This window comes from Alligator sinensis, unplaced genomic scaffold (genome assembly GCF_000455745.1).
Source record: "Alligator sinensis unplaced genomic scaffold, ASM45574v1 scaffold1295_1, whole genome shotgun sequence".
In the NCBI taxonomy this organism is placed as follows: domain Eukaryota; kingdom Metazoa; phylum Chordata; order Crocodylia; family Alligatoridae; genus Alligator; species Alligator sinensis.
In genome coordinates, this window is record NW_005841880.1 from 3,658,194 (window position 1) to 3,671,255 (window position 13,062).

Below are 13,062 nucleotides of genomic sequence, written 5' to 3' on the forward strand. Positions count from 1 at the left end.
TTTCAGACTGTCTATACAAACACTTTGAAGAGGCAACCCACCTCTTTGGATGCATACGTCAGTACCTCCCCCCAACCAATCTTTTTATATTATTATTACATATTGTATTAAGCTGTTGTACAAGCGCTAGTTCATTCATGCCAGCACTCCTTTATGCAAATCTGACACACTGAGGTCTATCACGAGTCAAGATCAGTATTTTAAGTTGTGGTTCGTTCTCTTTCCCTTCTTGATACATAAAAGGTACCTGCACAAACTTACCTGTTCTGCATCCCTAGGTCTTTTCATGAACTTGGTGATGGACATGCTTCCTGTGGACTTCCTCTTTGTCGAAACAGGGGTGGTTTGCATCACTGCCATTCCTTGCGTGCTGGAACCATCCTCCTTGGCTGCAGATGGGACTTGTGTGGTGTAGTTCCACCGACAAGGGACAGGGAGATGTTCTTGATCAAAGCTCTTCAGCACCTCTGAGTAGACATACCAACACATCCTATACTCAGGTCTCTTCTCATACACAGAGTTCTCGGAAATAATTCGTTTTAGCCTAGCTTTGGAAGGGATGGCATTGTCCTCATTGACAGGAGTTTGCGGGCGAGAGCTGTTGGGGCTGGCAGGAGTAGTGTCACTACCATCTGTGGTTGCTTCATTGAACAGACCTTGGCGGCAGCATTCCTGGAATTCCTGGATGATCACTTTACTCCCATTTACATTTCCATGGAGCAGTGGAAGCAGCTGTCTCAGAACTGAAAACATGAGATAATTGCAAGCATGTTACTGCCTGTGGGCCAAAGCTCAGGGTAAACAAGGTGCATCAGAATATGTCAAACTAAGTGGTCTTTAACACAGAGGCCATTTGGGAAGAGAACCTAGGAGTTCAAATTCATCTGCTATTCTTAAGCCTTCCCCCTATTTTCATGAGCTCCTCCCCATCCTTTTGTGGCTAATAAGTTCTGCTAGTCAGCATTAACATATCTGCAGTCAAACTTCATCCCCACTCCATTGAGCAGCATATTGCAATTACAAACAAGAGTTAGAAAACAAAAAACATCAAGTCCCAGGTTGCTTCCCCCATCCATTGCTCCGATTTCCTAAACTTTTCTTTGCTGCAAAAGGAGTTTATTTAAATAAGCTATAGATTTTGATACCATGTAGCTAGAATTGTCTATGTCTATATATGGGGGCAGGTAAGGGGGGAGAACGACTGCTTTCATATTCTACCATGTAATCCTGAAAACACTTGTGATTTCAGACCTATTGTAACTACTCATCCTAAATTTAAAACAACAATTTATGATCTGTAGGTGAGGCACTCTCTCAGAGAAGGCCTACAAGTCCACTGCTGAAGTGGAGAACACAGCTCTTCCCAGTCTTACTTTGCTGGTCTTTCGTCCTTTTTTTGCTAGTTTTCTGTGTCTGCAGCTCTTCGTCTGCAACAGGTAGTTCCAGGATGCAAGCTGTGAACTGCTGAAGCACCTTTAGGTCTGCATTTGTACTGCAGCCATTCTGTTCATTTTCCCAAAGGCAACCAATCTTCACAGGCTGAAGGACCCGGAGCCTCTTCCCCTTGGCCAGCAACTCATCCCACTCCTTCGCTTTCAGCTTTTGACGAACCTTCTGATTCTCTGGATCACACTCCTGAAAGTCAAGTTAAACCACATACATGCTCATACACTAATTCTAGGAAAATTGAATAAGCTTTAGCTCTATACTAGAGATACTACAACCATGGCCTACACAGCTGTATTATTCAGCCCACAGAGCTCCCTGTGTGTCCAAAAAATTAATGGCTGGAAAGCAGTAGCAGTATTAGTTGCCACTTTCCTACTGCCAAATTTCCAGCAATGTGCAGAGCCCTGCAGACCAGATAACGTGGCCCTGCATGTGGGATTGGGCCAGCAGACCAACACCACACCTCTCATCTGGCCTGTGTAGCCATAAGGCTGGGTGCCACTGCTTTATACCATTCTCTATAAAAACGTCATTACTACTCTGTGATAAATGGACAACAATGCACTAAATATCTAGCTCCAAGAGATCTTTAAATATCACAGGACTAGAACAAAGGTCAGTGTTCCCGAGCTACCTCATTGTAGACCATTTCCCAGTATGTTCCACCCCAACCCTCCTAAGACCCCACAACTACAGCATTTAAATGGTTATTTATCAGCTGCCTGTCTCAGCCTTCCCCTACCAGTTAGAAAAGTCAGATTAAGGTTTTCACTCCAAGGGGGTGGCACATTTTATCTGAAAAGAACTACCCATACAGGCTCACTTTTCCATGTCTGGTTGTTTCTAAACATGTCCCAAGTTTCCTGGGCATGCAGTTAAAATAGCACCATTACATTTCGCTACTGTATTCAGATGCATTTCAAACCACTCCACTATTTACTATTGTGTGCAAATTCTTATTGGAAGCAAAAGAAATAAACTTACACGTCTCATAGCTAACCCCCTTCCCCATTTAACCCTCATCTACACCATTCACCACTAAGCAAGAAATTTCTTCAGTTTTAATATAGGCAGTACACACTGAAGTCTGATCAACTTGTTCCTATAAAGTGTGATGTGTGGAAAAGAGACTCTACGTTACATCTGTCATATGTTGGATTTTTTCCTGACCTGAACAAAAAAAAAATGCTGCATTATGTACTTATTTGGTAGTACAGAAAAACTACTATGCCAACTGATGGTCTTACTAGCATACTCAAACTATACATTTCATTTCTGCTATTTGTTGACTAGGTAAGCAGAAAGATCCCATACAGAGCACATTGTATTTTCTCTAAGTAGCAAAGCATGAAATTCACCCCACAAGTCAGAACTCTAGAGGTGGCATGGCCACAACTGCAGTTTTCTGTAAGGAGTGCTATAACATAGTATAGTCAAGGAAGCTGGATTAAACGTCTTTGGGAATCACTTACTTCTGTCACACCTTCATCCTCAGATAAGTACCCATGGGGTACAAAAAACCCATCATCATCATCTTCATCTTCTCCCTCTTCCTCATCATCCTGAAGAGGAAGTTGACTTTGTTAGAAGTTGCACATAAAAGGATCAAGGAAATCTTGAAGAGCAGCAAAAACCCTGACCCAAATTATGTCAAAAGGAGTATCATTTGCCTGATCTGAGACTACCAAAGCCTCAGTCTCTGCAGTTGTGGAAATTAAAAAAAAAACAACAAACCCAAAACAAACAAACAAAAAAAACAAAAAACTCCCAAGAAGACTGGCTAGCATGGGAATTCTTACTTCTTCACTGTGTGAGAGAGATTCTCCTGGTTCCTCCTCTTCCCATTCTTCATCACTATCTACCTCATAATCCAGTAGTTTCTGTAACAAGAAATGCCCATGTCACCCCTCAATAGTCAGGGAGCAAGGCAAGTGTTCGTACCATACTTTTGAAAACACGAGCAGCAAAAGGGAAAAGATGACTTATCTAAAATGCACAAGAAGGTACAGATACTTGAAGAGTCTACCTTGAGAACTGAAAAGGGAATCTAGGCCATACTGCTTGTGAAATGCTTACAGTGTCCTTTGACCAGGGGTTCCTAGGATGGATAACAGTGGCCTTCTTGTTCCATGTGCCCCAGTATGCAGGTCGGTGATTCTCACAGAACTGTAGTAGTTTCATCCTGCCAAATTTCTTCCTTTCAGGAACAGTGTCCATTTGGCAGCTCTCTACCACCACCACATCACTGTTGAAATAAATATGCCTTCAGTGGTCATATCATAATCCACAACAGCTCAGAGAAGCACAAGACCTTTAACTCAGCAATTTTAAACCATTCTAAGAAGTCTGGATTAATTTGACAACACTAGCTGCTTACAAGGACAAAGCTATCTGGTTCAGTTATTCAGTAAAAAAGATGGCCCAGTCTGGGTGAGGCAGTTAAAAACAAAGGGTAAATTAACAGCAATTTTTTTTTCAATCCACATTATTTATATGGGCCATACTCCAGACAAGCTCTCATCCTACACTGGACACTACTGAAGTGTGAGAGTTCCTGTGGAGAAGGATTTGGGAGCTTGTGGAATCAAGGAAATTTAGATAACAATATATTGCTTCCCAGGGTGATTAAATCTCACACAAAACTGACTAACATTAAAAAAAAAAAAAATCTGCACTTTTCTGTAATCCACAACAGTGTTACAAACCATTCCCCAACACTGGTTTCAAAGCCAATATGACTATGAAACGCAGACTAACCTGTTAAACGTGTCAGCATTGCTGTTATTGATAAAGGTAGGGTTACTTTTAAGTGGCTTGCGACACTTCAGTTCTTTGAAGAAACAGACATCACTACTCGGTGTTTTCAGGAGCTGATCCAATTGATCTAAAACCTCTTGCTCAAGGATAACACGACTGAGGGGGGCAAGAGCCATGTTCTCCTTAATTTCAAAGGGAGCAAATTTCCCACAGGAGCCAGCAAGGGTCTGAAATGAAAGCGAGTTCAGGAACATTCAAATGTGAATATATGAAATGCCTAACAAGCCACAAACCCACCCTATTCGGGATACAGAGCAAATGCTAAATCGAATATGTAATCATTTCGCTAGACGCCTGAAATATGAATTCACAAACAGGAAATACAACAGATGTTTTCGAGAGAATTCAAGTCTTGTAATCATTCTGTAAGTGGCTAGTAGTTGAGAGAAATGGATTTCAAACATAATGAGCCTATGCGGTCACCACTATAAATAGATGCCAATTCTGTTCCTCCTACATTTTGGTTTAGAAGATTACCCATGAAATAGAGAAACATAGCACATATCTAGCAGTATATCTCACCTTAGGAGCTTGTGGTGTCTTTGGTTTCTGAAAGAATCTGGTAATTTCTGCTTTCTGTGCATTAATGCGCTAGAATTAGAGTTAAAATACAAAGTAATGAATATAAAGTCCTAGGATCCAGTCTTATTTCACTGAGCTAAAGTGAAACCCATCTTAATATCCAAAATAAGGTAAGGTATGAAGGTTTGGTCATTTACCCAGTCCCTGCAATGCAGTCAAAACACAATCAAAATGTCATTTATTTCTATGAAGAATGTAGCACGAATGAGGACACCAACATAACAATTAACAAAATCAATGAGGTTACTACTATTCACCTTGCCCTGTACTGGAATCACATCTCCTGTGACATTCATGGATGACTGAGGATAACAGGCTTAGAAAGGGCATCATGTGGGCATCAAAGTAATGAAGAACACTAGCTGACTGCTGTAGCATAACTTAGGAAGGAAGAGCAAGACTCCAAAATGAGGCTAGAGAAATTTACCTTTTCTTCCTCTTTTAACCGTTTCTCCTCTTCTTTCTTCCTTTTTTCTTCAAGTTTTGCCCTTTTAAGATAAAGATTCATTTTAAGGAATTGGCACGAATCAATAATGCAAAGTTAATTATCAGTACTTTGGTAGAGTCAATGAGCTCAAGTCATGCACTATTGTAGGTACTGTACGAACAAAACAAAGACAACCCATTCATTTAAAACAAGACTAATCAATTTATGCAATAAAAAGGTGCATCATGCCTTCTACAGTGGATATTTATTTGCTGAGCCATGTCTATGCTAACAGCAAGACAGTTTTCAACTGTCTCCAACATCAGGAAGAAGCATTTATGACTGGAACATAAACGGTTTTTTTAGTAGCTAGAGGGCCAACATCCAAAGAAATTCACAACCAAATTAAAATGCGTACAGCCTGGCCATGAAAAGAAAACTCATGGAAGCTGAAAAGAAGTTTCATGTTATTTCAAACTAAGATATCACCTTATAGCCCGTTTATGAAAAGAAAAAGCTCTTAGGACTAGAGAGTGGTACACACAGTTGAACTGTTTTTCACTGTACTGATCTAGAAACCAATATGGGTAACTCCCTAGCACAGACACAGGGCATGGACATGCACATTTGTTTCATCCAGTTGATGTGGTTTTGCTACATTTGTATTGAAGTGTTCACCTTTTCAAAACCGCTCCAAATGTGTGTGCGTGCGTGCGTGTGTAGCTCAATTCCATCATTTATAAAAGCAAAGCCACGTACTCTAAAGCTTCCTGCCTCTCCTTGCGTTTTTCTTCCTTCACTCTTAACTTCTCAGCTTTTTCCTTTTCTTCTTTTTCCTTCTTCTCTCGCCTTTCTTTCTCTTTCAGCTCTTTCTCTTCCTCCTTCTTTTTCTTTGCCTCCTCTTTGGCCCGTTCTTTTGCAGCTTTTGCCTCTTCTTTCAGCCTCCCTTTTTCCTCTCTTTCTGCTTGCAACTTTTGCAGTTTGTCTGCACGTTCTTGATCCTAGTTACCAAACACAGTTCAGTAAGCGTCGTTTTAACTGACATTATGCATCATTAGTTAGAGAGGTGCACAAATTTGTGCAAATAGACCATAGCGCAGGGTCTGGCATTGAGTGGCCGGCATATGGCAATGGTGTCATCTCATGTTATTTCAGAGCACAAAGATCATCAGAGGACCTATTCATTCTGGTTAATGGTGGCTCTGGCTAACCCAAATATTCGTTGATTCTGGCTCTGGAGGGATCCCCAGCCTCTGTAATGAGGCACAACTTCTCTCCTGGCTGTTTCTCCCTGCCCCCATTATGGGAAGTCATTTGTTGACCTAGCTCTGATTCTTTTCAGGATCCTGAGAAGGATGTTTGTGTTCTATTTTTGCTAAATGTTTCAGTTATTACATTTGTTGATAAACATTTGAGTGTGGAAAAACAGCCAGGAGAAAGACTGTTTTCTGAGCTGGATTAGGTTAGTTTTCAAAATATTTCCTGGGAAACAGCATGGAATGCAGTCCATAAAAGGGCCTCAGCTATTCTTAAAGCAATTCCCAGGAAGAAAACCCACTTATATACATATATATCATTTCTCTCTCTCTCACTTGGATATCTAGATAGCAGTTTGAGGGAGACCCATTGTACTTAAGAACACAACAGCTGCCATACCATTTGCATTATGCAACTGGTTTATTTCTTATGCAACTTGAAGTATTGCTATCTATGAAGTATCATAGATTCATAGATGATAGGGTCAGAAGGAACCTCAACAGATCATCAAGTCCGACCCCCTGCCTGGGTAGAAAAGAGAGCTGGGGTCAGATGACTAAGAGTGCTGGGGTCAGATGACCTCAGCCAGATGCCTATCCAATGTAGGCACTTGTGTGTTAGTTCATGTCAAGTAATTTGACAGTGTAGGTTGCTATGCCCCTAAGGCAATGTTACAACACCAATAATACCCCGAGACTTGACCTATTTTCTCAACTGCAGGGCCTATGCAATATCTTCAAGAACTTGGCATGCTTAGCAGAATGAAAGAGCCCCCCCAAAATAACTCCTTTGAACACGTAAGTTGCTACACCTGGAATCTAAGGAAACTTGTGCTCAGACATACAAATGCCCCCTGTTGTCAATATGCAGCCTCTAACTATTTCATATTTCTGTCCCCCTGGAATTCTTCCATTCTCATTGGTAAAAAGAACCAGGAAGAGAAATGTTAAGAAGTGGACCAAAAGGAAATGCAAAGGGCTTTGCTTACTATTAAAAGGCAAAAGCACAGCAGGTAAACTTTCTATGTCAGTGAAAATGCCTTACTCTTTGCAATCTCAGCTTCTCCTTCTCCGCAGAACTTCTGTGACATTTCTGAGAGACCTGAAATAAGAAGGCACAGATGATCTTTTACTATATCTCATTATTTGTACCCAAATTATTAGCAGTTATTCCATGAAAGTTTGCTTATGAAACAGTTTGCTTGTGTCAGGAAGTGGATGGCACAAATATTCCTACAATTCAGGGTCATGTTCCAGCTTTGTTCTTAAACCAGCAGAGCAGACTGCCCATTATTTTTCTTCAATTTGCTATAAAATTCCTATTCTGTATTACTAAGCTCTGGCCTTTAACTTGAACACACTCCTGCAAAGTACTCTGCCCCACAGTATATTTAGCAATACAAGATAGGCTTGTATTTATATATGTGCGCTTGCAAGCAGGAGTCAAAGCCACTGCAGATCATATACATAACAAGGGGAATTCTAGTCATAGCAAAAACACTTCCTATAGACTGCAAGTGTTTTGATGCAGCATACCATGATTTTTGCTGTGATGTTGAAGCTTCAGTACCCAAATAAAAGGAATGTCATGAACGAGTCTGAGAACTGAAGGACAGTTCCTCTTGCTCCTCACCTTCCACCAACAACAGTACATCATAAGTTTTTTTTTTTTTTTACAGACCTTTTTCTTGTTCGTGTAACGGCTACTGGCTGAAGCCTGCAAAACAGGCTTCTTCAGACTACATAGAAAAATCACATACATGTTTTAGGTTGTTGGTTGTAGCTGTGTTGCTCTAAGGACATAGGCAGACAAGATTCTATGGGTACACGTGATCTTTTATCAGACCAACTAAATAGCTGGAAAAATTGTTCTTTGCAAGCTTTCGGGCATAAATGCCCTTCTTCAGGCATAGGAAAAAAGTGTCCCCCTATGCCTGACTTTCCCTATGCCTGAAGAAGGGTAAAGGCGTTTGTGCCTGAAAGCTTGCAAAGAACATTTTTTCCAACAATTTAGTTGGTCTGATAAAAGATATCACATCTGCCCAAAACACCCTGTCTACATAGGACATGTGGAATATAGTACCAAAGACTGGAATTCATCTTACTGAAGGCACTATTAGCTTGCTTGTAGTGTTTTATGCATTAACATCAGCTTTGGCAAATCTATTTTCTCAGTTGATCTGTTTCAATATGAATCAAGTAGTACAAGTAAGTTTTACTCATTTGAAGAGTTCGTTGAACTCCAGATGCCTGCTCCATGACATATGTTCAATCAGTACAAGCAAACATTAACACACACTCTGTTTGATGTACAAAAGGATGCAGATCTTGCCACGAGGAGTGTTAGTTCTACAAACAGCATTTTATACTTCAAACTTAGTTAAAGGAACCAGGGCAGAAGTGACACACTTGCTGCATTGAAGAGGTGCCATTAAATCCACACACCAACGATACAACATTCCACCTTGCTTTGAAAAACGTAGCACTACATCTTTCATATTTGAAGTGTAACAGACATGTTTCAGTACTGGAGAGCAGCATGCTGTCAATTCAAGGATCGAGACTATGAACTGTACCCATTAATTCTTCTTTCTTCACCAATGGCACAAACCATCCATTTAACAGAAGGAAGAGATCCACTGTGTCAGGCAATGCAAACCTCCACCAATGCAAAATAGCTCTCTCAATACAACTGAATGCTTTCTCCCACCCACAGATGATTAAGCGATGGAATTTCTGTGATGTGCCTTGGGCAATTATTTCACAGCCCAATAGGATTTTTTGCCGATATTGCATGATGGAGTTTTTCAATTCCATCATATCATTCTTCTTATCCCCCTTTGTACTGCCCTCCACAATTTCACTCCCATTCAGAACGTACGCTCCATTTACACTAGGCTGCCCCTTCCTTATGTAATCTTTCTTCCTAAGGAAGTTTCCTTCAACCCTAAACTCCTTAAACTCTTCCTCTGTAAGAAATCTGACAGTAAAAGCTGAGCGAATATGCACGCCAGACAGCTTGTCCTGCTTTTGTGCTAAGAGTTGCAGGATCCAAAGCATAGTTACAAGGCCTGTTCTAGTTTAACACAGTCTTAAGCATCAGGCCTTTGTGCTTCATGCAGGAGAAACTCCCACTTTACATCTCGGTTGGTAGGTTCCAGAAAAGCCTATTCACATCTGAATCCTGTTCAAGCCATTTGATTAATTGTTTCAGTCTTACAAGCACAGATGGCAGTCTCAAAAAACCCAAAGCTTCCCTTTCAATGTAGCGCCAGAATGCACGATGCTTCGAGGGATCTAGCACTAGAACAGAAGTCATATAAAAAAATAAATTAATGAGTTCTTAAAAATAAATCTATACAAACCTTGTAGTAAAGTTTAGAATTAGCTTAGGTGTGTATTTACTATTTTATTCTACTTATGGTACTAGATAGCCAAGTGTATCACGTGACCCAAGTAGCTTTGTATTGCTGCTTTAGGAAAAGAGTCAGGCAAGGGATAACTATTGGCCATGTTCAGATGGTGTATACTTTAACAAGATGGCTGACAGCAGGACAGATTTGCACACCAATTTTAAGAGGCTTATGTAAAGGTTTTCACCTACTCCTACAGCATAAGGGATTTTACGGCTACCTTGGCCATATATCAAAATAACACTTACAATTAGTGCGTGGTTGTCTATCCCTCAGACAGAATGCAGGGGAAAGATGCACCTTATAACACTAACGTAAATCAGAGATACATAAGTTTCCGTAAGCCTAAGCTCACTTCATCAGATTCTCTGAGGCTCAAGCAGTTTGCACATAGAAATTACTTTTGAACATATTTGTATGTAACTTGTAGATGATAACATCCAATGAATTCCCATTTTTAAGCTGAAAGTCTTACTGTTGTGAGTAAACTTGGAAATAATTCATACAATCTCCATACAGGAACATGAGATTCTACAGTATCACATAACACCTTACCACACTGTTCTCCCACACTCTATGTCCTAACGTAGTAAGTCATAAGGCAGGTACCTTATGACAGAGCTAATCTATGACAACAGGATGTACTGCTGGAAATATATTTATATTGTGCATATTAATGAGTACTTTTAAAAACAGAAAAAAGGCCAACTCTTCAGCTAAAAATTGCACTTAAAAAAAAAAGAGGTCAAGGAGGCAATCATATCTTGGCTGCATATTTCACCCATAAAAAGATTAATCAGTTTTATATCATTTCCTTTGCCAATATTTTTTAGAAACAAAGGTATTGAAAAAATTATTAGTTTTAGTTGCAGATGAGAGGTCTTGCTGGCTACACGCAAATAAAACAAAGAGACCAACCTTCCGAACAGGCGTTGAAGCTAAGGGACTAGTATCGCTCTTGTTCTCTAGGGCAGGATGAACCTCGGGTGAGCTGATAGAAGAGGGGGAGCTTAGTGAGGAAAGGGTAAGTACAGAGTTTCTTTCAGGAGAAGAAGATTCCATTGTTTCACTTTCTGACATCATACTTCCTTCTAAAGATGCAACTTGGGGTGACCTTGCAGTCATGATATCCTCTAGGACTACAACAGGCATCTTTCTCCCCAGTATGATCCCCTTGAGTTCACTCTCATTGGCTCTCTTATTTTCTAAATCATTACACTGTGTATTTGATAATTCAGAACAAGATTTGGTTGCATCTGTCAAGCCTTCATCCTTATTTGCTGTAGCTTCACATGGCGAGTTGGTGTCCATTGAAGCATCCACTCGGGTATTCTGAAGGGGTTTTAATGGACTTAACTGGTCTGTATCTTTTTCTAAGATCCCATTAGCTGTTTCTATAGATGAAGATGCTTCTAAATTTAATTTACCGTGGTCAATTTCATCACTTAGTCTGTGGTCAGTGTCCTCTGTCAAGTCAACTACAAGTACAGTTTCACTTGTGTTACTCTTTGTGCTTTTCTGTATAAAGTTATCTAATGGACCCTTTCCATTAACCAGTTTTGGAGCAAAACGCATTTCTGGATCCAACTGGCAGTCATTCTCCACATTGTCCATGGAAGTGTGGGACGTATCTAGAGAAGAGTCGTTATTTTGTCCAAAAACATTTTGTGAGCTTTTAGTTTTCTTGACTTCCAAGTCGGCATCATACTTCTCCTTTGGTACTGGATTCAAACGCTTGAAAGGCAACCGAGCTGAAACAGTAAGATTTCACTATTTAAGTAAAGCTGTACAAAAATCAGCAGAGGGAAATTAGCCATTAAGTTACTTAATGAGTTCTTCAAAAAGCAAGAAAACCTAGTGCAAACTAGCAAAGAATATGTTATGTACCCAAGCATGATACATTTAGCAAACCTTACTACATCTGAGGCATTAAAAAAGCAAGTTGTTGCGGGACAGGTGGGAGGGGAGAGGGGAAAAAAAAAAAAAAAAAAAAAAATCACCCTTCATTTATAAGCTTACCTTGCACTAGTTTTCTTGTGGGAACAACTGGCTTGTCTCTGCATTCCATCGCTGCAAGACAAAAGAGCAGATATAAACAGCTGCCCAGTTATGTTTAACTCTATTTTCAACAGGCATTCAGGACATAATTAATAAACTGATATTTAGTGCTGTCATCGCTGGGTACATTATGCAAAGTGAGCATTTCCTACTAAACAGAGAAACAAAAAAAAAAAAAAAAAAGGATTTACATTAATGAAAGCGTGATTAGGCTAAGGAGACACACAGTTAGCCGTGTCGGTCTGTAGTCAGGTAGACGGCAGGGGAGAACTGCACCTTTCACGCTAACCAGGAGAGAGATGCATGTAGCACACGCTTTCCTGGGCTAAAGCATCCGACGAAGCAAGCTTCAGCAAATGAAAGCTTGTGCTAGACGCATCCATCCATCCGCTCAGGTGAGCCGATACGGTGCAAGTCTTCTCTGCTCGCTGCTCTCGGCAATGGAGAGCGGGGAGGGACAACCAGCAGCACGCGTGTGACAAGCGCCCCGGACCGGGGACGCGACAGGCAGCCCAGGAGCAGCGAGAGGAGCCCCAGATCAGGCAGGGGAAGAACAGGGCCGGGAACAGAGCAGCAGATCAAGCAGGGGAGCCCTGAGGACAGCGCAGAGCAGATCAGGTAAGGAAGTAAGGGACACGGAAGAGGCGGCAGCAGCACGGCGGAGCAGAAAGCAGAGCAGCAGATCAGGTGGGGAAGCACGGGGCAGGGAGCAGAGCAGCAGATCAGGCAGGGGAGCAGGGGGATGGGCACAGAGCAGACGAGATCATGGGGCGCGGAGCAGAAAGCAGAGCAGCAGAGCAGGCAGGGGAGCACAGGCCAGGGGGCAGAGCATGCAAGGGAGCAGAAAGCAGAGCAGCGGATCAGGCAGCGGAGTAAGGTACGAGGAGCAAGCAGCAGCGCAATAGATCAGGCAGGGGAGCACGGGGCAGGGAGCAGAAAGCAGAGCGGAAGGTGAGGACCAGGGCAGGGAGGCAGCGGAGCGGCAAATCGGGCGGGGAGGAGGCTCCATCCCCCCTCCCCACCGGCTCCTTTACGCGCCGAGCGCGGAGGCCCCGTCCCA

The 13,062-nt window shown here is 41.6% G+C and overlaps 1 protein-coding gene across 2 annotated transcripts in view; it reads right to left on the reverse strand.

The window, feature by feature from the left end:
• The window catches only part of CHAF1A (chromatin assembly factor 1 subunit A), a 17,961-nt gene extending 5,946 nt beyond the window's left edge, over positions 1 to 12,015 (reverse strand). Inside the window, exons 1-12 of one of the 2 annotated variants that reach the window (XM_025196548.1) lie at positions 11,964 to 12,015; positions 10,863 to 11,695; positions 7,577 to 7,633; positions 6,035 to 6,276; positions 5,276 to 5,336; positions 4,789 to 4,857; positions 4,207 to 4,433; positions 3,526 to 3,694; positions 3,249 to 3,329; positions 2,922 to 3,011; positions 1,374 to 1,635; positions 262 to 743 (exon numbers count right to left, since the gene is read on the reverse strand). In XM_025196548.1, the coding sequence (XP_025052333.1) occupies positions 262 to 743; positions 1,374 to 1,635; positions 2,922 to 3,011; positions 3,249 to 3,329; positions 3,526 to 3,694; positions 4,207 to 4,433; positions 4,789 to 4,857; positions 5,276 to 5,336; positions 6,035 to 6,276; positions 7,577 to 7,633; positions 10,863 to 11,695; positions 11,964 to 12,012 (2,622 nt within the window). In that variant the 5' untranslated portion in view covers positions 12,013 to 12,015. The remainder of the gene's footprint in view (positions 1 to 261; positions 744 to 1,373; positions 1,636 to 2,921; positions 3,012 to 3,248; positions 3,330 to 3,525; positions 3,695 to 4,206; positions 4,434 to 4,788; positions 4,858 to 5,275; positions 5,337 to 6,034; positions 6,277 to 7,576; positions 7,634 to 10,862; positions 11,696 to 11,963) is intronic. The other variant, XM_025196547.1, reaches the window with a different exon arrangement.
• Between the last annotated feature and the right edge of the window lie 1,047 nt (positions 12,016 to 13,062).